This window comes from Hyla sarda, chromosome 4 (assembly GCF_029499605.1).
Source record: "Hyla sarda isolate aHylSar1 chromosome 4, aHylSar1.hap1, whole genome shotgun sequence".
In the NCBI taxonomy this organism is placed as follows: domain Eukaryota; kingdom Metazoa; phylum Chordata; class Amphibia; order Anura; family Hylidae; genus Hyla; species Hyla sarda.
The window spans coordinates 344,567,245-344,591,627 of NC_079192.1; the positions used below are offsets into that span (position 1 = coordinate 344,567,245).

The 24,383-nt window shown below is 42.3% G+C and overlaps 1 protein-coding gene across 1 annotated transcript in view; it reads right to left on the reverse strand.

Moving 5' to 3' along the window:
• Window positions 1-24,383, reverse strand: part of SLC23A1 (solute carrier family 23 member 1) — a 122,717-nt gene that overhangs the window by 43,789 nt on the left and 54,545 nt on the right. The window contains exon 6 of the mRNA XM_056516543.1: window positions 21,069-21,250. Within this exon, the coding sequence (XP_056372518.1) occupies window positions 21,069-21,250 (182 nt within the window). The remainder of the gene's footprint in view (window positions 1-21,068; window positions 21,251-24,383) is intronic.

Here is a 24,383-nt window from a genome sequence, read left to right on the forward strand (position 1 = left end):
GTAGCAGTAACAATAACCCTTTCCGTCCTCTCCCGTTGATTTGCCCGACATTCCATGGAACAAAGATAAGGCACAATTGGACAAACCCTAATCGCCACCTTGGGGACTCTTGGGGGAGCCCGGACTCAACCAGGGAAGCGAACAGTGGAGGTTGTCAGTTATCTGGCAATTGCAGGGCTCCCAGAGTTCCCTTCAGGGATTCAATATTGTACCATACTGTGTGTCTAAAAGGCCGTACAATGTCAGCAATCCCCGAAAAGTCGAAGTGAGTGACAATGAAAGATTTCCATTTTGTGAAGAACTTTTTAGTACCCGTATTACGGGGTTATTCAGAGTCCAATCTGTCCACACCAAGGAAGACCTTTCATTGGGCCACCAGTAACCATAAATCTGGAGTCTGTGCCTCCAACCATTTAACAAATAGACACCTGAGAGCTACCAAAAGAACTACATGAATGATACTGGGAGACCTCCGCTCCCCCTCCCCTTCCGGTGGACGAAATTGATGGAATAGAAGGGATTGAGGCGCAAAGGGAAGAGAAATATGCAAATGATCATGTATATACGTGCATACCAAAAGCCAGTAGTCAGCCGAGTGAGAACATTCCCATACTCCATGGCATAAATTAGTGGAGAGCAACATTTAGGGCAACTAGTAATCCTGTCAGGGAAAGAGGGCGAAGGGAGAATATTGAAGCCATACAAAGCGGTATGCAACAAATTAAAATAAGTCTCCCGCCAACATTTGTTGATGACATGTTTACATACTGCTCCCCAACCTGATAAAATAGAGTCATGTCTTTCTTGTTCACCCGTCCATCCTTCCCTAGCATGAAAAACCTTCTTTGAGTCCAGTTTGAGGAAACCATCACGGAAAGTCAAGTAGAGCAATGAAATAGACGCTCTCCTTGGTTCCTGGCCAATGATGCTATCCAGTGGATGAGTAGTGGCTTCCCGTGAGAGGTCTCTCAATCTGGACGAACAAAAAGAATAAATTTGATTGGCATAAAGAATGTGAGACTGGGGGGGGGGGCGGGGAGTACAAATGTATGTAGTATGTCTCTTGGTGTAAGCCATTGATGGTTGACTGTATTCATAAGAGTTATAAGAGTCCCCGCCATCGACACACCCCGGAGGCACAACCACGGGGAGGAGTCACATTGTGGTAATTCAGGGTGACCACGAAACGGCATCCTCTTGGAAAAAAGGAAAGAAAGGCCATAAGCCTTGCGAACCTCCCTCTAAGATACAATGGTGTCTCTGAGTAATATTGAGCTCTTAACCCCTTAAGGACCCAGACAATTTTCACTGCAGGACTCGGCCATTTTTTGCACATCTGACCACTGTCACTTTAAGCATTAATAACTCTGGAATGCTTTTACCTTTCATTCTGATTCCGAGACAGTTTTTTCGTGACATATTCTACTTTATGTTAGTGGTAACATTTTTCGATAATTGCATAATTTCTTGGTGAAAAATTCCAAAATTTGATGAAAAATTTTAAACTTTGAAGCTCTCTGCTGACAAGGAAAATGAATATTCCAAATAATTTATATATTGATTCACATAAACAATATGTCTACTTTATGTTTGCATCATAAAGTTGACATGTTTTTACTTTTGGAAGACATTAGAGGGCTTCAAAATATTACAGCAATTTTCCAATTTTTTACAAAATTTTCAAAATCAAAATTTTTCAGGGACCAGTTCAGTTTTGAAGTGGATTTGAACAGCTTTCATACTAGAAATACCCCATAAATGACCCCATTATAAAAACTGCACCCCTCAAAGTATTCAAAATGACATTCAAAAGGTTTGTTAACCCTTTAGGTGTTTCCCAGGAATAGCAGCAAATTGAAAATCTTCATTTTTTACACTGGCATGTTCTTGTAGACCCAGTTTTTGCATTTTTACAAGGGGTAAAAGGAGAGAAATCTTCCTAAAATGTGTAACCCAATTTCTCTCGAGTAAGGAAATACCTCATAGGTGTATGTCAAGTGTTCGGCGGGCGCAGTAGAGGGCTCAGAAGGGAAGGAGCGACAGTGGGATTTTGGAGAGTGAGTTTTTCTGAAATGTTTTTGGGTGGAAATGTAACATTTAGGAAGCTCCTATGGTGCCAAAACAGCAAAAAAAAAAAACACATGGCATACTATTTTGGAAACTACACCCCTCAAGGAACGCAACAAGGGGTACAGTGAGCCTTAACACATCACAGGTGTTTGACGACTTTTTGTTAAAGTCGGATGTCTAAATGAAAAAAACATTTTTTTTTTCACTAAAATGCATTTTTTCCCCAAAAATTTTAAATTTTTTCAAGGGGTAATAGGAGAAAATGACCTCCAAAATTTGTAACCCCATTTCTTTTGAGTATGGAAATACCCAATGTGTGGACGTCAAGTGCTCTGCTGGCGCACTACAATGTTCAGAAGAGGAGGAGCGCCATTGAGCTTTTGGAGACAGAATTTGGTTGGAATAGAAGTCGGGGGCCATGTGCGTTTACAAAGTCCCCCGTGGTGCCAGAACAGTGGACACCCCCACATGTGACCCCATTTTGGAAACTACACCCCTCACAGAATTTAATAAGGGGTGCAGTGAGTATTTACACCCGACTGGTGTTTGACAGATCTTTGGAACAGTGGGCTGTGCAAATTACATTTTTCATTTTCATGGACCTCTGCTCCAAAAATCTGTCAGACACCTGTGGGGCATAAATGCTCACTGTACCCCTTATTACATTACGTGAGGGGTTTAGTTTCCAAAATGGGGTCACATGTGGGGGGGGGGGTCCATTGTTCTGGCACTATGGGGGCTTTGTAAACACACGTGGCCTTCAATTCCGGACAAATTTTCTCTTCAAAATCCCAATGGTGCTCCTTCTCTTCTGAGCATTGTAGTGCACCAGCAGAGCCCTTTTCATCCACATATGGGGTATGTTCTTACTCAGAAGAAATGGGGTTACAAATTTTGCAGGGCTCTTTTCATATTTTCCCTTGTGAAAATGAAAAATTTTGGGTAACACCAGCATTTTAGTGAAAAAATATTTTTTTTTCATTTTTCCATCCAACTTTGAAAAATTTTCATTAAATGCCTGTGGGGTGTTAAGGCTCACTATACCCCTTGTTACGTTCCGTGAGGGGTGTAGTTTCCAAAATGGGGTCACATGTGGGTATTTCTTTTTTTGCATTTATGTCAGAACCGCTGTAAAATCAGCCACCCCTGTGCAAATCACCAATTTAGGCCTCAAATGTACATAATGCACTCTCACTCCTGAGCCTTGTTGTGCGCCCGCAGAGCAATTTACGCCCACATATGGGGTATTTCCGTACTCAGGAGAAATTGCGTTACAAATTTTGGGGGTCTTTTTTTCCTTTTAACACTTGTGAAAATAAAAAGTATGGGGCAACACCAGCATGTTAGTGTAAATTTTTTTATTTGTTTACACTAACAGGCTGGTGTAGCCCCCAACTTTTCCTTTTCATAAGGGGTAAAAGGAGAAAAAGCCCCCCAAAATTTGTAGTGCAATTTCTCCCGAGTACGGAAATACCCCATATGTGGCCCTAAACTATTTCCTTGAAATACGACAGGGCTCTGAAGTGAGAGAGCGCCTTGCGCATTTGAGGACTAAATTAGGGATTGCATTGGGGTGGACATAGGGGTATTCTACGCCAGTGATTCCCAAACAGGGTGCCTCCAGCTGTTGCTAAACTCCCAGCATGCCTGGACAGTCAGTGGCTGTCCGGAAATGCTAGGAGTTGTTGTTTTTAAACAGCTGGAGGCTCCGTTTTGGAAACACTGCCGTACAATAAGTTTTTCATCTTTATTGGGGGGACAGTGTAAAGGGGTGTATATGAAGTGTTTTACCCTTTATTATGTTAGTGAAGTGTTTGTAGGGTACGTTCGCACTGGCAGAGGTTTACAGTGAGCTTCCCGCTAGAAATTTGCATTGCGGCGAAAAATTTGCCGCAGCTCATACTTGAAGCAGGAAACTTACTGTAAACCTGCCCGTGTGAATGTACCCTGTACATTCACATGGGGGGGGGGGGGGGGCAAACCTCCAGCTGTTTCAAAACTACAACTCCCAGCATGTACTGACAGACAGTGCATGCTGGGAGTTGTAGTTTTGCAACAGCTGGAGGCACACTGGTTGGAAAACCTTCAGTTAGGTTCTGTTACCTAACTCAGTATTTTCCAACCAGTGTGTCTCCAGCTGTTGCAAAACTACAACTCCCAGCATGTACTGATGCTGGGAGATGTAGTTATGCAACAGCTGGAGATACGCAACTACAACTCCCAGCATGCCGAGACAGCTGTTTGCTGTTTGGGCATGCTGGGATTTTCAGTTTTGCAACAGCTGAAGGTCTACAGTTTAGAGACCACTGCACAGTGATCTCCAAACTGTGGCTCTCCAGATGTTGTAAAACTACAAATCCCAGCATGCCCAGACAGCAAACAGCTGTGTGGGCATCCTAGGAGTTGTAGTTTTGCAAGATCTAGAGGGCCACAGTATAGAGTTCACTGTGCAGTGGTCTCTAAACTGTAGACCTCCAGCTGTTGCAAAACTGCAAATCCCAGCATGCCCAAAAAGCTGTCTGGGCATGCTGGGAGTTGTAGTTTTGCAACATCTTAAGGGCTACTGCGTAGAGACCACTGTATAGTGGTCTCAAACTGTAGCCCTCCAGATGTTGCTAGGCAACTCACCGGCTTCTGTAGGATCCAGGGAGCCAGCCACACGACATGCTGCCCGCGCCGATCACCGCAGCAGATCACGCCCCACAGCCTCCACCGATCGGTAAGTGGACTTCGGGTCCCCTTCGGTTTCCCCGTTCTGCCCTGTCTATTGTGGGTGGGCTGAAAGTTCACCCCCCGCCCCCGATCTGCTATTGGTCGTCACTTTTGACGACCAATAGCAGGGATAGTAGGGGTGACACCCCTGCCACCTCACTCCTATCCCTTCAGGGGGATCGTAGGTGTCATGGAAAACCGCGATCCCCCTTATATTCCGGGTCACTGGGTCACCATAGACCCGTATGACCCGGAATAGGCACAAATAGCAAGTGTGAATTCACTTGCGATTTGCGCCGATCGCCGACAATGTTGGGGTCGGATGACCCCCCTGGACATTTGCGCGGGGTGCCTGCTGATCGATATCAGCAGTCACCCCGGTCCCCGCCCGGCGCGCGATGGAGACCGGAATTCCCACGGGCGTATCCATACGCCCTGGGTCCTGTACGGGTTAAATGGGTACTCCGGTGGAAAACTTTTTTCTTTTTTTTTTTTTTTCTTTAAATCAACTGGAAGTTAAACCGATTTGTAAATTACTTCTATTAAAAAATCTTAATCCTGTCAGTACTTATTAGCTGCCGAATACTACAGAGGAAATTCTTTTCTTTTTAGAACACAGTGCTCTCTGCTGACATCGCTGCTTATTTTAAGAACTGTCCAGAGTAGGAGAAAATCCCCATAGTAAACATATGCTGCTCTGAACAGTTCCTAAAATGGACAGATAGGTCAGCAGAGAGCTCTGTGTTCCAAAAAGAAAAGAATGTCCTCTGTAGTATTCAGCAGCTAATAAGTACTGGAAGGATAAAGATTTTTTAATAGAAGTCATTTACAAATCTGTTTAACTTTCTGGAACCAGTTGATTAAAAAAAAAAAAAAAGTCTTCCACCAGAGTACCCCTTTAACTACCACTGGTAACCTGGCATGAGATGTGTGTAGCAGTGCTGGGAGTGACCACGGCGCCACCAATGCCCTCTCTACCAACAAGTTGGAAAAGAAAGTTGGGCCTTGTAGCCAATCTATGACATGTCGAAATAAACATGCCAAATTATTGCCCCGAATATTCTGGAAGTTGACTCCCCCCTCCGACCTACATAACATGAGCTTTTGCTATTCACGGGCGTTTTGCTATTCGCGGGTGCTTACCTTGTCATAAGGGTTTGAAGCATGTAGAGTGAGCGAGGAAAGCTCATCATTTTAACTAGATGACATTGTCCCAGGAAAGAAAGCGGTAGGTTCTTCAAACGTCTCAACTCTGCAAATAGTTTTTTTTTAAAAGGGGAGTATAGTTAAGAGAGTATAATGTGTCAGGTGTGCGCCCAATGCATATGCCCAGGTATGTTATATGAGAGATCCTTACCGCCACTCCAAAATCCCCCTCCGATGTCAGCCATCTAGGGTTAGTGCCTCCCAATGGCAGGAGCATGCGCTTGGAGGCATTAACCTTATCACCCATGAAGCGTTCAGCCTTAGACAGGAACTCCAGAATTTTAGGGATGTCCCTCTCCAGTTCACTGGAGAAGGACATCATCAGCAAACATGGACAATTTAAGTTCCTGGGAGCCCATCCTGATGCCACTATATCCATCTGTGGAAATCAGGGCACACGCCAATGGCTCTATTGCCCAATCAAATAGTAAAGGGGACAGGAGGCATCCTTGCCTCGTGTCCCTCAATAACGGAATAGACATGGAAAGGAAGCCCGGGGCGTATACCTTGGCCGTAAGAACATCATAAAGGCCCAATATGAAGGAGCTGAAACAACCTGTGATCCCCAACCTGTCCAGTACAAGTCTCAACCAATCCCATCGAACATTGTCAAACGCTTTTTCCGCATCAAGAGTGAGCAATGCAGGATGGGAGGCCGATTGGGGCCAGCACCGGACGTCATCCATTACCGCCAGTAGTACCTTACGGATATTGGTAACTGCTGACGTCGACTTTACAAATCCTACCTGATTATCCCCTACCAGGGCTGTCAAGAAGCGTGCTAACCAATCCGCCATTATTTTCGAGTGCAACTTGACATCCTGGCTAATTAATGAGATGGGCCTATAGGTTCTAAAGGGTCCTTACCCGGTTTGGGGAGAACTTTAATATAAGCAATCTAAGCCGCAGAGGACAAAAGAGGGGGTAATTTTATCCACCAAGAGCTTATAGAATTCCCCTGGATAGCCATCTGGTCCTGGGGCCTTGCCATTAGCTAATGACCTAATCACTGAGCGCACCTCTTCCTCCGTCACTAGTGTGTTCAGCTCCTGACGTTGTTCCTCCGACAAAGATGGTAGGGAAAGGCCATCCAAAAACCGCTCTCCCTCCCCACCAGAGGTAGGAGGCATTGAATAAAGTGTAGTATAGCAGGAGCCTAACACAGTATTGATGTCCCTGGGGATCTCTTAAAGCAAAAACATGTGCTGATGCATGAGCCCCCTTTGCCAGTCTTGCCATAAGACACCCTGCTTTATTGCCATACTTAAACAATTCCACCTCAAAGTGAGACCTATAAATGCATTCTCGCCTGTCCAGCCAAAGTTCATAAGATGAATGAGCTTCCTGCCATTTGAGTTTATTGGGCGGAGTGAGGGAGTCAACAAAACATGAGTAAGCATCTGAGAGAGTAGCACTGACAGCGGCATGGCCCTCCTGTGTCTTACATTTGAGGGAAGAACTATACGCCATGATCTTGCCCCGCAGAACCACTTTTGCAGTTTCCCAATAAAGGATGGGATTGTCTACATGAGCAGCATTGTTTGTCTTGAACTCCAGCCACCATCTGCTCAAGAGGTCCAGAAATTACTTCTCTTTAGCTAATTAGGGCGGAAACCGCCACAGATAGTCGGAATCTCTGGGGCAGGATGGCTGCAGCTTTAAAACCACTGGGGAATGGTCCGAAATGACTATGTCCTGAATGTCCACTGCAAGTAAGTGAGTAGACAATAAGGAACTAACCAGGAAATAGTCAATGTGGGACCAGGAGCCATGTGTGTAAGAAGTGCGTGTACTTCTGGATGAAGAGAACACCAAGTGACCTGTAGACCTGTCTGGGTAAAAAATGGGGGGAGGACTTTGTCACTCTGTCAAATGACCACTGGCGGGTCAGATGCACTTGTGCTGTTCACATGTGGGTCTGCCACAGAGTTCAGGTCTCCGCCCAATAATGAAAGGGGTCCCGCTGTGTGGTTTACAGTGTCTGCTAGGAAGTTAAAAAATGAGACATTATCCCCATTGGGAGCATAAACATTATAGATGCTATATACCTGGCCAGAGTGTTCCAGCTGAATATGAGACATGTGCCCTACCCTCTGTAAGATGAGTTTCTTGAAACAGTACAACATCGGGGCACAGACGCTTCAGAAAACGCAGAACAGACATTCGGTTTTGTGCGGACCGCAAACCTTTTACATTACACAAGATCACTCTACACATAATGCACTGAAATCCCAGAGTAGGACGGGGGAGGGGAGCAGCTGCAAAGTCAAGAAAGGACATTACTGGTGAGAAGAGGAAAAAGGAGAGCGAGTCACGGGGAAGGAAGGCAGGCGGGACAGGAGAAAGCAACAGAAGAACATGGGCAGGCCACCTACAACTCAGAAGTTGCGCCGTCTCAAGCGGAGTCTGCATGGACAGCAATGTCAGGACAAAGAACCACAAAGAAAGGAAAGAATAGAGAAAACAAAAACATAAAAAGAACAGAAACAACATAAACATTGAAAACCCAGGAATAATAGGCGCCCATGATGGAAAATAGGCTACCATCATAGGGGTGGGGGAACTCACTTTTTTCAAGCACATGAGGAGACAAGGGCCCTCACCCCCCCCCCCCCCCTGAGTAGAAACTCTGGAACCCCCCTAAGAGCAGAGATATGACTTACTGAGCTTTAGCCTTAACAGAGGGCATGTCAGAGAGAAAACGAAATACTGCGGGAAATAAGGAGGAGGAAGGACTGCTAAGCCTTAAAAGCAACAGGCAAGTAACATACAGCCCTCATTAAAACAGGAATAACATCACAGTATAAGCAATAGTTTTATCTCCACAAGTCACCGACCCCTATTAGTAAATAGAAAGCATGAGAAGAACAAAATATGAACACTCAGTCCGGGGAAGAGGATCAACTGCTGTGGCTTCTGCTACATCTTTCCAGTTGATTTCCGCCATTTCTTGATATCGCCCGGTGAGCGAGTGCATTCCTCTCTCCGTCGGAAGGACCTGGATGCCGGCTCACCCCGCCCCTTCGGTGATAGAGAGCGACGAGGAGGAGGAGAGTGAGAAGGATGCTATGTATCCACCAACACATCCTGGAGAACTGCCTCTGCCAGAGTCTGATAAGCCTTAAAAGTCCCACTCAGAAGGAAGACTTTTAGGGTGGCCGGGTTTTGCAGCTGGAAGCTTTTCTTCGCCTTATACAGCACTGTGCAAATTTTGCTGAACGCTCTGTGCCTCTTAGCCACCTCAGTAGAAAAGTCCTCAAAGATCAACAGCTTCCTATTGTGGAAGGTCAGGGGGAAGGTTAATCTGTGAAAGGCTCTGAGGATTTCAACTTTATCATTATAGTCCAGCAATTTCAGGATCACCTGATGGGGCCGAGCAGTAGCTTCAGTTTGAGGCTGTGAACGAGAGGAGGTTAGTTGTCCTAGGCAATGTGCCCTTACTACACAGGATTTATGCTGGAAGGTCGCTCTCACAAAAATCCTGAAGGTCAGACTGAGGGACGGATTTACTGACCCCGACCAGATGGAGTTTATTGCGTCTTGATCGGTTCTCTAAGTCCTCAAGTTCCTCTCTAACATAGCACAGATCTGTTTCAGTTTGCCGTAATCTAGTAGCCAGAACGCTGTTTTCATCTTCCAATGCCATAATACGTTGTTCCGCCTCTCCAAAGCGGCATTCTGCATCTGTGTCAGCGTGGCACGTATCATATTTTCCAGTGTCTGTTGAATGGTAGGAGGAATTAACGCGACCAGAGCTGCCGCTAAGGACTGTAGATCCCTAGGGGTGGACAGGATAGCCTCCGGCAAGGTACATCGGATCGATGGGCAACGTCCGGTTGAGAAAACAATAACTGTCTACTCACCACTTCCATGATTGCTGGTGGGGATTGAGGTGCTGGAGCTGTGGTTAGGGTTGTATGAGCCACTGGGGCCGAGGCAGCCAGCAACAAGGGCCCAGAAGTACTATGCAGCTGCATTCCCTTATTCCCAAAGCGGTCCGTAGAAGCATAGAGAATAATTCGTTTGGCAGCTGGCCAGAGGTATCAGATAAGTAGTACAACATCATGACTTTGTGGGCAGGCAGACTGTTAATAGTGATGCAGCCAGGCAGTGCACTCAAGAGGGATTGCAGATACAGTGGGGGTCAAAAGTTTGGGCAACCCAGGTAAAAATTTGTATTAATGTGCATAAAGAAGCCAAGGAAAGATGGAAAAATCTCCAAAAGGCATCAAATTACAGATTAGAGATTCTTGTAATATGTCAACAAAAGTTAGATTTTATTTCCATCATTTACACATTTACACAAAAAAACATAAAACAAAAAAATGGTGTCTGCAAAAGTTTGGGCACCCTGCAGAATTTATAGCATGCACTGCCCCCTTTGCAAAGCCGAGACCTGCCAGTGTCATGGATTGTTCTCAATCATCATCTGGGAAGACCAGGTGATGTAAACCTCAAAGGTTTAAATGCCCAGACTCTGAGGCCCAACAATCAGCACCATGGGTTCTTCTAAGCGGTTGTCTAGAAATCTGAAACTAAAAATTGTTGATGCTCACAAAGCTTTAGAAGGCTATAAGAACATAGCAAAATGTTTTCAAATGTCAATATCCTCTGTTCGGAATGTAATTAAGAAATGGCAGTCATCAGGAACAGTGGAAGTTAAAGCAAGATTTGGAAGACCAAGAAAAATATCAGACAGAAAAGCTTGCAGGATTTTGAGAAAAACTATTCAAAACCCAGACACTGGCAGACACTGGAGTTGTGGTACACTATTCCACTATAAAGAGATACTTGTACAAATATGGTCTTCATGGAAGAGTCATCATAAGAAAACCTCTTCTACGTTCCTCACCACAAAAATCAGTGTTTAAACTTTGCAAATGAACATATAGACAAGCCTGATACATTTTGGAAACAAGTTCTGTGGACCGATGACTTTTTGGCCGGAATGAGCAAAGGTACGTTTGGAGAAGAAGGGGAACTGGAGAAGAATTTAATGAAAAGAACCTCTGTCCAACTGTTAAGCATGGGGGTGGATCAATCATGCTTTGGGGTTGTTCATGAAGACATAAAGATTACCTGAAGAGCGGTGAGTGCCGTCTATTCCTTGTCTTCTGTGCATTGTGACTACGTCCTCGTCTGACTAAGCACAACCTCAAGGTAGCGGGAGTTTGGAGGGCTTCGCTATTAGGAGTCTCATGGACATTAAGTGACTGTCAGCCCGCACAGCAGTGCCGGCTTCACTTCCGGGTCTTTGTGCATTGCTTATGCTTTGGGGTTGTATTGCAGCCAGTGGCACAGGTAACATCTCACAAGTAGAAGGGAAAATGGATTCAATAACATTCCAGCAAATTTTGGATGCTAACTTGATGCCATCTGTGAAAAAGCTGAAGTAAAAGAGAGGATGGATTCTACAAATGGATAATGATCCTAAACACACCTCGAAATCCACGGGGGATTACATCAAGAGGCGTAAACTGAAGGTTTTGCCATGGCCTTCACAATCTCCCGACCTCAACATAATTGAAAATCTATGGATAGACCTTAAAAGAGCAGTGCGTGACAGACAGCCCAGAAATCTCAAAGACTTTTGTAAGTAAGAATGGGCAAAGATACCTCAAACAAGAATTGAAAGACTCTTGCCTGACTTCAAAAAGCGCTTACAAGCTGTGATACTTGCCAAAGGGGGCAGTACAAGATATTAACTCTGTAGGGTGCCCAAACTTTTGCAGATGCCATTTTTTGGTTTTCTGTTATTTTGAAAGTGTAAATGATGGAAATAAAATCTAACTTTTGTTGACATATTATAAGAATGTCTAATCTGTAATTTGATGCCTTTTGGAGATTTTTCCATCTTTCTTTGGCTTCTTTATGCACATGAATACAAATTTTTACCTGGGGTGCCCAAACTTTTGATCCCCACTGTAGGGGAGTGAGGAAGGAAGGCTGGCTGGGGACCTAATGTTGTGCCTGGAGCGTTATAGAAATAAATGTCCCTCTTGGTGCATCGAAGATGAGAGAAGCTAGCCCCTGAAGTGCTGCTTATATGCCGCTGCTGGAGTGGGGTCAGCGCTATGGCGGCGGTCTCAGGTTGCCCGGAGCCCCTTAGCAATGTCCTCTGGGTTGTGCTGTACACTGGGGGGGATCGCAGTCTCCCCTGCTAACCTCCACTGTAGAGATGCACAGTCCCGAGACCTTCACTGCTTGCTGTGGTCCACAGGAGCGCCACAGTACTGATGATCCCCAGCTGGAGGGACTGTGCATGTGTGAGCTATAACACTGCAGGAAAGGAAGATGGCGGCGGGCGGGAGCTGCGAGAGGCCACGGCGGCCTAGACTGCTGGTTCTGTGTCCCCGGGGGATATGGCACCCCTCAGTGTGCTCCTCGGCAGCAGCGCGAATCCAGGCAGGTGAGGGAGCAGGTCCGCACCCGGTACGGTGCGGGTATGGTGTGAGGGAGCTCTATCTCCTTGCTCCTCAAATGCCCATACCGGAACCGGAAGTTCAAGTAATACTTCTTGATAGTACTGCAGAAACTTTTGTCCCTCTAAACTGAAACAATGCCCTCTTGTAGTATTTTTTTTTTCTTGTGAAGGAAAACTTTTAGCCTGTTTACCCACACTATACCAACACACTGGGTTATAATGTGGGTGAACAAGAGTCCAATGAGGGGTTACTTGTTACAAAATATGTCCAGTAGATCCTGAGATATGTTCCCCAGTAGATCCTCTACTAAATCTGGGAATCGTGTGCCGAAGGCGAGGCTCAGCCCACTCAATTTACATATTCATTGTCTTTGACTCCACTTCACTAGAATGGGGAGTCACAGACAATTAATATGTAAATAGAGATGGCAAAGCCCCGCCTCCTGCATGCATTTCACTATATTAAGCAGAGGATCTTCTGGGGGACATATTTTAGGATTTACTGGACATATTTTAGTACAGTGACCCCTCGTTGGACTCCTCTTCACCCATACTATAACCCAGTGTATTGGTTTTAGTGTGGGTTAACAGGCTGAGAGTTTTCCTTTAACGCCTTAACGACCAAGGACGTATAATTACATCCTTGACTGGCTCCCTTGATATAAAGCGGGGTCACAAGGTGACCCCGCGTCATATCGGGTTAGTCCCGGCATGTATCTGAAAATGGGACCCGGGGCTGAAAGCTGCGTTTAAAACGAAAGTGAAAGCTGCCCAGCTGCTCAGTGGGGCTGATCGGGACCACCGCAGTGATAATGCAGTGTCCCGATCAGCTGTGACATGAGTGGAGGCCCTTTTTACCTTCCTCCGGCGTGTCCCTTCGGCGATTGATTGCTCCAAGCCTGAGATGCAGTCTTGAGCAATCGACCACCGATAACACTGATCAATGCAAAGCTATGGCTTTGCAGTGAACAGTGTATAAGATCAGTGTGTGCAATATTATAGCCCCCTATGGGAGCTATAACACTGCAAAATAAAAAGTGTAAAAAAGTTAATAAATGTCATTTTACCCTTTCCCTAATAAAAGTTTGAATCACCCCCCTTTTCCCATAAAAAACAAACAAACATGTAAATTAAAAAAAATATAAACATATGTGGTATCGCCACGTGCTTAAATGTCCAAACTATAAAAATATATCATTAATTAAACCGCACGGTCAATGGTGTACGCGCAAAATAATTCCATATTCCAAAATAACGTATTTTTGGTAACTTTTTATATCATGAAAAAATGAATAAAAAGCGATCAAAAAGTCTGATCAATACAAAAATGGTATAGCTAAAAACTTCAGATCACGGTGCAAAAAATAAGCCCTCATACCACCCCATACGCAGTAAAATAAAAAAATTATACCGATAAAGACTTCAGATCACGGCGCAAAAAATGAGTCCTCATACCGCCCTGTACGTGGAAAAATAAAAAAGTTATAGGGGTCAGAAGATGACAATTTTAAACGTATAATTTTTTCTGCATGTAGTTATGATTTTTTACAAAAGTACGACAAAATCAAACCTATATAAGTAGGGTATCATTTTAATCGTATGGACCTACAGAATAAAGATAAGGTGTCAAGTTTACCGAAAAATGTACTGCGTAGAAATGGAAGCCCCCAAAATTTATAAAATCACGTTTTTTTCTTCAATTTCATGGCACAAAGATTTTTTTTTTCCGTTTCGCCGTAGATTTTTGGGTGAAATGAATGATGTCACTGCAAAGTAGAATTGGCGGCGCAAAAAATAAGCCATTATTTGGATTTTTTGGTGCAAAATTGAAAGGGTTATGAATTTTAAAAGGTGAGGAGGAAAAAAAGAAAGTGCAAAAACTGAAAAACCTGGTCCTTAAGGGGTTAAATATCCTTTCCTCCTTTACAGTGTGGATTCTCTTTATGCATTTAAAAGTTTCTATCATATCCCCTTCGTCTCGTCTTTCTCTCAGGTTATACATGTCAAGGTCTTTTAATCTTTCCTGATAAGTTTTATCCTATGTACTAGTTTAATAGCTCTTCATTGTACTCTCTGCAAAGTACATAAATCTTTCTGGAGATAAGTTCTCCAGTACTGTGCACAATACTCGAAGTGAGGTCTCACCAGTGCTCTGTACAGTGGAATGAGCACTTATCTTTTAGTACTGCTAATACCTCTCCCTATACACCAAAGCATGATGCTAGCATTTCCTGCTGCTCTGTTAGATTGTCTGCCTACCTTTAAGTCTTCTGAAATAAAGACTCCTAAACCCCTTTTTTCAGATTAATGGGGTTAGTATTGTATCACATGCTCTATATTCTTTTTTTTTTTTTTTTTTTTTACATCCTATGTGCATTATCTTGCACTTATCCACATAAAATTTTGGTTACCAAAATTCTGACCATTTTTCTAGTTTACTTAAATCCTTTTCCTTTGGCGTATACCTCCAAGAACATCAACTCTGTTACAAATCTTTGTGTCATCAGCTATAGACCAATACCTTACCATTGAGACCTTCTGCAATATAATAATACAGATATTAAACAAAATGGGTCCCCACTATTGATGTCAGGCTTATTGGTCTATAATTGCCTGATTCCTCCTTCCTACCTTTTTTATGAATGTGCACAAATTTGCTCATTTCTAATCTCCTGAGATGACTACTGTTAGCAGTGATTGGTTAAATACATCTGTAAACAGTTTTACTAGTACACCAGTAAGCTCTTTTAACAACTCTGGGTGAAGCCCATCAGGCCACTGTAACTTGTCTTTACTTTAGACAGCTGACAAAGAACCTTTTTCTCTGTAAAGACACTTCAATCAAATTATTCATAAGTCTTTCTCCCTAACTGAGGTCCTTTTTCTTAATTTTTTTTCTGTAAAAACTGAATAAAAGTATTTATTGAGACAGTCAGCTAGTTCTTTATCCTCTTTTACAGGCCTTCATGCCTATATATTTTTTTATTAAAGTATGCCTGGTTTAAATTTCCTTTTTTGTATATCTGAAAAATGGTTTATCCCCTTTTTTCACTAATAGAACTAGTTTCTCTTCTGCATGCACTTTAGAAGCTCTTATCACTTACCTTGTCTCTTTCTACCTAATCTTATAGATTTTCCTATCTTTATTGCTCAGGATTTTTCCCAATTAGTAAATGCTACACCAATCACATTTTTAAATCTAAAACTTGTTTTTGTGTGGGGGGTGACTTAGTCATTGTTCTTATATTAAAATAAGTAAACTGGTGATCACTAGATCCCTAGCTTTTGACTACAGTAAAACAGATTCCAAATCTTAATTTGTGAATACTAAATCTAAAATGGTTGTCATGACCGATTGGGGGGGACAGGAAGAGTGTTTTTTGGGTCAGTTTAGGGCTCACTCTCCCTGTCCCCCCCAATCGGCCATGACAACCATTTTAGATTTAGTATTCACAAATTAAGATTTGGAATCTGTTTTACTTGCACATCTATCATAAGCGATTGTTTGACAACTTGGAGCTGGTCCCTCCCTGTGCTACAAGGCAGTTGTGTAAAAACAAATAATATACATAGTCGGTCACAGGCCAGAAACAGAGACGGAAAACTACAAGACAACCAGATAAACCAGACAGGATACAAATACTAACAGGGAAGAATATAAACAGGCAAACTGATCAAGAACATAGGACACTGTTCACAAACAGATACAAGTACAAAGGAGAAATATCAAATCAACCAAACTGGATATAAATACAGAACACTGTTCACACTGGACACAGATAACTAACAAACAGATTAGGCCCAGAAAACAGGACTGGGAAACGGATGAGTCAGCATAGACTCCAGGAACAAACAGGAATAAAAACTCAATCTCCCAGAAAACCTCCAGAAAACACGGGAATGTCTTGTTACTAAAACTCAATTTCCCAGAGTCCACCACGGAGCACGGAAATATCTTGTTACTAAAACTCAATTCCCCAGAGTCCCAAAAAAAGGTCACAGGGATGTCTTGTTACAAAAACTCAGAACAAGGATACAAGTAGACTCACAATGTGAACAGTGACATAGCAGAACAGACATACCAATCCTAAAACCGACTAATGAAACGAGTAGTAGTAAGAGTAAAATCCACAATAAAAGACTATTTAACCATGGCTAAAAACTTAGATCATATCACTAAATAATTACAAGGTAAATGCTCAAGCAGACATAAACGTATATTGCACAGACATCATAGCAGCATTATTGCACAAGCAGACAAAGTGTATTGCACTAAGCAGACAGAGTATTGCACAAGATAACCAACCCCCACATACAGACAGAGCTGGAGTTATACAGCCACACCTGTCTTGCACATGGGTGAAAGGCTTAAAGGGGTACTCCCGTGGAAAACTTTTTTTTTTTTAAATAAATGGTGCCAGAAAGTTAAACAGATTTGTAAATTACTTCTATTACAAAATCTTAACCCTTCCAGTACTTATTAGCTGCTGAATACTACAGAGGAAATTGTTTTATTTTTGGAACACAGAGTTCTCTGCTGACATTATGACCACAGTGCTCTCTGCTGACATCTCTGTCCATTTTAAGAACTGTCCAGAGTAGGAGAAAATCCCCATAGCAAACATATGCTGCTGGAGAGTTCCTAAAATGGACAGAGATGTCAGCAGAGAGCACTGTGGTCATGATGTCAGCAGAGAGCTCTGTGTTCCAAAAAGAAAACCATTTCCTCTGTAGTATTCAGCAGCTAATAAGTACTGTCAGGATTAAGATTGTTTAATAGAAGTAATTTACAAATCTGTTTAACTTTCTGGTACCAGTTGATTAAAAAAAAAAAAAGTTTTCCACCAGAGTACCCCTTTAACTCTTCCAGGCCTGGAAAGGAAAGCATGAAAAACAAGGTCTGAACATGGCCTAAAAGGAAAAAAATGCAAAAACAGAAAAACAACATAACAATGGCCTTTTTCTGTGTTAACTTCTCTCCAACTTTTTATAGAGATAATCCCAGTAGGGAATTTAGCAAATCTGGAGCACAAGAAGTCGTCTATGTGCTACATTCATGTTCTGATATTGTTTTTGTGGCAATTGGACAGATAAATTATGCCCCCCCCCCCCCATTCCTAGTATAAACACTCCTTAGCAAAAGCTTTGGAACTTTGGGCATTTCTTCCCTTAAGAGAAAAGATGCAAACCATCTTTTATTCCAAATAGAGCTATCATGATCATGGGAAACATAACCAAACCCCTGCTCCTGACACCATTCATCAAGTCATGAGTTTAATTCCTTGTACATATAATTCTGTATTATATGCACAGGCACAACTTTAGATAATGAAACAGTGGATTCAATCTCCCAAATATCATTACCAAGTGTGTGAAAAGCTTCTTTCCCCTCTGAAATCTCTTTGCAAGCAGGGTCAATTGACCGTAGATTGGCAAGAAGATCAAATTGCTTGCTTAACAATATTAAGAATACATCTCCTTTCTCTGCTAGCAGTAGCACCAGGAAAACATCTCAAAAAACCATTTTCCTTCAACTCCACACCTTTTGATAGAAAGCAGTTGTTGTTGGGTGATTCTATCAGACCTCACATTGTCCATTTTGTCTTTGGCTGCAGTCTTGCATACCTTAGACATAGGAAATAATAGTCCAACAACCCTTGTGCCTGTGCAAACCCTTATGTTGCTCTTATGCCTTCTATCCACAGCTCTAAGTCTACCAGAACCTACAGTAACCCATCTGTGATAATGGCAACAGACCTAGCCTGAGTATGTTAACAGATCATTTACAAACCGCAGACTTGAAAATGCTATCCAATGCTGCAGTAAATAGATCTGTATACAGATCAGACAGTTCCCAAACCTAAAAAAATGGAAAATGAAATAAATGCACAGTCCCGCACTGAACCAAGTCTGCCATTTTAAAAGGGGTAAAGATTTTAAATAAACAAATCTTACTTTTTAGTGGTGTCCACCCTCAGACTAGCTCCTGAGTATCTCCTGAATATCTCCAGTACAAATTAGAATAGCAGTCACTTTTAATATGCAGCCAAGCTTCAAAAGGTTCTATGGCTACAGAGCTACAGGAGCTGTATACAGTCATGGCAGTAAATGTTGACACCACTGAAATTTTTCAGGAAAAGGAAGTATTTCTCACAGAAAAGTATTGCAGTAACACATGTTTTGCTATACACATGTTTATTCCCTATGAGTGTATTGGAACTAAACCAAAAAGGGAGGAAAAAAAGCTAAGTGGACATAATGTCACACCAAACTCCATAAATAAGCTGGACAAAATTATTGGCACCCTTTCAAAATTGTGGAAAAATAAGATTTTTTCAAGCATATGATGCTCCTTTAAGCTCAACTGTGGCAAGTAAGAGGTATGGGCAATATAAAAATCACACCTGAAAGCAGATAAAAAGGAGAGAAGTTCACTTAGTTTTTGCATTGTGTGTCTGTGTGGGCCACAGTAAGCATGGACAACAGAAAGAGGAGAAGATAACTGTCTGAGGACTTGAGAACCAAAATTGTGGAAAAATATCAACAATCTCAAGGTTACAAGTCCATCTCCAGAGATCTAGATTTGCCTTTGTCCACAGTGTGCACCATTATCAAGAAGTTTGCCACCCATGGGCTAATCTCCCTGGGCGTGGACGGAAGATAAAAATTGGTGAAAGGTGTCAACACAGGATAGTCCGGATGGTGGATAAGCAGCCCCAAACAAGTTCCAAAGATGTTCAAGCTGTTCTGTAGGCTCAGGGAGCATCAGTGTCAGCGCGCACTGTCTGTCTACATTTAAATGAAATGAAACACTATGGCAGGAGAACCAGGAGGACCCCACTGCTGACACAGAAACATTAAAAAGCAAAATGATCTTGAGTAAGCCAAAATCCTTCTGGGAAAAGGTCTTGTGGACAGGAGAGACCAAGATAGAGCTTTTTTGGTGAAGCACATCATTCTACTGTTTACTGAAAATGGAATGAGACCTACAAAGAAAAGAACACAGTACCTACAGTGAAATATGGTGGAGGTTCAATGATGTTTTGGGGTTGTTTTGCTGCCTCTGGCACTGGGTGCTTTGAATGTGTGCAAGGCATCATGAAATCTGAGAATTACCAACGGATTTTGGATCACACTGTACAGCCCAGTGTCAGAAAGCTTGGTTTGCATCCAAGATCTTGGGTCTTCCAGCAGGACAATGACCTCAAAAAGCCCCCAGAAATGGATGGCAAGAAAGCACTGGAGAGTTCTGAAGTGGCCAGTAATGAGTCCAGATCTAAATCCCATTGAACACCTGTAGAGAGATCTTGAAATTGCTGCAGGGAAAAGGCGCCCTTCCAATAAGAGAGAGCTGGAGCAGTTTGCAAAGGAAGGGTGGTCCACACAGAGAATCCTTGAAGACTCATATTAAGGATCAGAAGGCTACGATATTACAACGGTTCCGAGGGAATCTGATTCCATCAATGTGTATCTAATACAGCTATCTACTACCACGGCATATGACGCACAAATTAATATTATCACTAACACTTTTTTTAAATAATACAGACGCACAGAAGATAACAGAAGCACTATACCCATATAAAAGGTGCCCTGAGGGATGCCTAAACTATGGCACAAACAAAGTATGCATATGGAACAGTCTTACAAGCCACCACAAAAATATATTACAATAATATATGCTGTTGAATGACAAATTTTACATAGATGTAAGTACAAATTAGCAACATTTTAAGAAGAATAAAGGAGAGTTGGCTCATTTGTTGGCTGATTGCTGGCCCTTTTACATGGGTTGACTATCAGGATCGCTCATTCGCCTGAAAATCAATATAAATGGACCTTTAGCTACCCTTTTTCTCTTGTCATGACCAACACACTAGGCAGTTCCCTTTTTAATATCATGCATTTGTCTCTGGAGGTTGATCTAAGGAAACTTTCACAGCGAACCGATGGGCACATGACAACGAGCATTGTACAAGTTGATTGGTACTCATGTACAGAGCACTAGCACAGCTCGATCAGCCATGTGACACTTTAAGCTCACCACTGTTGGCTGGCACATTCCATGTTTACACAGGGAAATGCGTGACCGACACCGATAATTTTAATCACAGTACAAAAGATTTAATCAGCCAACAAACAAGCATGTTTGCTCATTTGTCAGCAATTTATTGGCTTTTTTACATAGGCAGTTATTTCTAGGAGCACTTATTTGCTGGTGTTGCCCCATGTAAAAGTGCCTTTAGTGTTTGCCCAAGGTTTAGTCAAATATCATTATTATAGTATTTGTTGTTAAAATAGTTGCAAACCACTGTACTATGGATCTAATAGTCTGACTTGGTGGAACAAATGTTTTCAAATAGGAATTCAGTTCTAAGGAGAACTTCTGGAAATGCAAGTTAACTAGATGTTACGATTCACCTTGTCATAGGGGCATGAACCACAGTGCCAAACTCTACTAAGGGCACACTTTAATTACAAGGCTCATGGCAATGTCCAGAATTCAATTTATTTGTATATTTCCAGGAGAAATTACAGAGGACTAGCAAAAGGAAAATTTATGAAAACATATTTTATGCATTTTTTTTTGCTAGTGGAAAACAAATATCTATTAAAACAGGTCAGGCATGTCAAGAGAGTTGAGTCTATTACTTACAGAATGGATATACCCCAGTGAGAACCTGCTCTTTCCCCTGCAGCTTCAAAAACAGAGAGTCCAATCAAGGAGATTGTTGGTGCAACTGTAAGAGGTCCAATGTAGTTAAGCAATGCTCCTGGGAGGCCAACAAAGCCAATAACTATTTCAATCAAACTTGAAACTATAATTGATCCTTGTATCTGCAGAGTAAGAAAAGATTTTAGCAGTTGTGCAAAACCTAAGGACACCATATTTAAATTCAGAGATTAAAGGGGTTATCCAGGATTAGAAAAACAAAGCTAATTTCAATTTTTGCATTTTCATTTTTCTAAAAACCGTAATTTTCCATCTACAGAGCCACACTGAGGGCTTGTTTCTTTGCAGGACTATTGTACTACTTGCAGTGACACCTCTCATTTTACCTTTCAATGTAGAACAAAACAAAAAAATAATTATCAATGGGATAAAATCTTTATGCTGTGCACCACAAGAAAAATGACGTGTTATCTTTGTTCTGTGGTTCAGAACAATTACAGTTACACGGGATTTATATAGCTTTTATTTCACTATTTTAAGGTGTAAAAATTACTAAAATTACTATTGAGATAAAACTTAAATGATTAAAGAGTACCTTTATGTCCCAGAAAAATGTCAAAAAGTTTTGATCAGTTGGGGTCTCAGTGCTGAGTTCCCCAAATATCAGGAGAATGAGAACAGAAGTGTGATTTACTCCCCTATCTTTTGGCGATCTTTGTTTCGCTGCTCTATCATAAGTAAATTGGGCAGCAAGACATAGATGTCTGAGTGACGGGAAATAAATTGTGCTTCTATGCAGTATCCCCTGCTCATTCTGCCAATCAGTGGGGGGGTCTCAGAGCTAAGAGCCCAACTGGCAAGGCTTGTCAAAAGTTTTTCTTAAATGACATGGACACTTTAAAAGCACCATGGGGGAGATTTATCAAAACCTGTCCAGAGGAAAAGTTTCCCAGTTGCCCATAGCAACCAATCAGATTGCTTCTTGCATTTTTGAAAACGCCTTTGAAAAATGAAAGAAGTGATCTGATTGGTTGCTATGGGCAACTCAGTAACTTTTCCTGGGCTGTACAAAATTGAGGTATTTCATAATGAAATCCTGACAGACCTATTATAAATAGGATCTATCCAAGCCATCAATAAGGCCATGAGACTACTGTAAACTAAGCTGAAAACACAAGGAAAAAAATACAGTATTGAGTACTCTATTCATCAAAATTCAATAAAGAGGATCTGTGTCTTCACTTGACTTGTATATTTAAGTGAAAACAGGGAAACCTCAGAAACAGCCTTTTTTGTGTCAGAGACCCATCTCCTCATTATAGTCAATGGAAGCTGTCCTTCCCTTATAAGAACACCCATTTATCTGAGCACATCAGTTGGAACCTCTTTGAAAATATAACACATTGACGTTAGATGCACCCTGAATCATCTGGTAGCAGGTCCACATGGATCTGTAGCACAAAACTAAAGAAAGGAGGATGAGTCATGGACATCAATGGCCATATCATTGGAGCTAATAAAGCAGAAGGAATAGCATTTCCAGCACAAGCAAGTGTAAATGGATAGGAAGCAGGAAGAGGAAGGTTGTTGTTTACAGGGAGGGTGCAGCCCATGTCATGCTGCAATGGCAAGACGAGACATGCCAGAGAATAAAATAAGAAGCCATGTATAGGGCCAGAAATGAGATGGGCACAATATCAGCAACCAGAAGCAAGCTGAGGAGTCATGCTGTCTACCTGCAATGAGAGTAGAGCCATAATTCTTGATAGGAATGCATAAGACAAGATATGAGATGGGGAGCCATGCTGGGAACTAGGAATTGGAGAAAAGCCATGCTGTGGACTAAGAATGAGATGTGGAGCCATGATGTGGATTAGCAAAGAAATGGAAAGCCATGATGTGGACTAGAAAAGAGTTAAGAAGCCATGATGTGGACTGGTTATGAGTTGGGGAGCCTTCCTGTGGACTAGAAATGAAATGAGCAGCCATCTTGGGGACAAGGAATAAGATGAGGAGCCATGCTGTAAACTAAGAATGAGATGAAAATTCATGCTGAAACCAAGAATAAAATGAGAAGCCTTGATACTGATGACAAAGACTAATATGTGAAACCATGTTGTAAAATATAAATGAGAAGGGAAGTCATGCTCAGACCTAGAATAAGATGGGAAACCATGCTAAGGACTATAAATCAGATAGGGGAAAAAAATGGTATTTAGTCAGCCACCAATTGTGCAAGTTCTCCCACTTAAAAAGATGAGAGAGACCTGTAATTTTCATCAAAGGTATACCTCAACTATGAGAGACATAATGAGGAAAAAATCCATAAAATCACATTGTCTGATTTAAAAAAAAATATTAGCAAATTATGGTGGAAAATAAGTATTTGGTCAATAACAAAAGTTCATATCAATACTTTGTTATATACCCTTTGTTGGCAATGACAGAAGTCAAACGTTTTCTGTAAGTCTTCACAAGGTTTTCACACACTGTTGCTGGTATTTTGGCCCATTCCTCCATGCAGATCTCCTCTAGAGCAGTGATGTTTTGGGGCTGTCGCTGGACAACACAGACTTTTAACTCCCTCCAAAGACTTTCTATGGGGTTGAGATCTTGAGACTGGCTAGGTTACCCCAGGACCTTGGAATGCTTCCTACAAAGCCACTCCTTTGTTGCCCAGGTGGTGTGTTTGGGATCATTGTCATGCTGAAAGACCCAGTCTTTTTTTAATCTTCAATGCCTTTGCTGATGGAAGGAGATTTTCACTCAAAATCTCAAGATACATGGCCCCATTCATTCTTTCCTGTACAGGGATCAGTCGTCCTGGTCCCTTTGCTGAAAAACAGCCCCAAAGCATGATGTTTCCACCCCCATGCTTCACAGTAGGTATGGTATTCTTTGGATGCACCTCAGCATTCTTTCTCCTCCAAATATGATGAGTTGAGTTTTTACCAAAATGTTCTACCAAAAAGGTTCATCTGACCATATGACATTCTCCCAGTCCTGTTCTGTATCATCCAAATGCTGTCTAGCAAACTTCTGTCAAGCCCAGACATGTACAGGCTTAAGCAGGGGGACACGTCTGGCACTGAATGTTTTGAGTCTCTGGCGGCATAGTGTGTTACTGATGGTAGCCTTTGTAACTTTGGTCTCAGCTCTCTGCAGGTCATCCACTAGGTCCCTCCGATGGTTCTGGGATTTTTGCTCACTGTTCTTATGATCATTTTGAAACCACGGGGTGAGATGCGTGACTGTTACCACGCCCCCTCGCACAGACTTGCATTAAGGGGCGGAGCA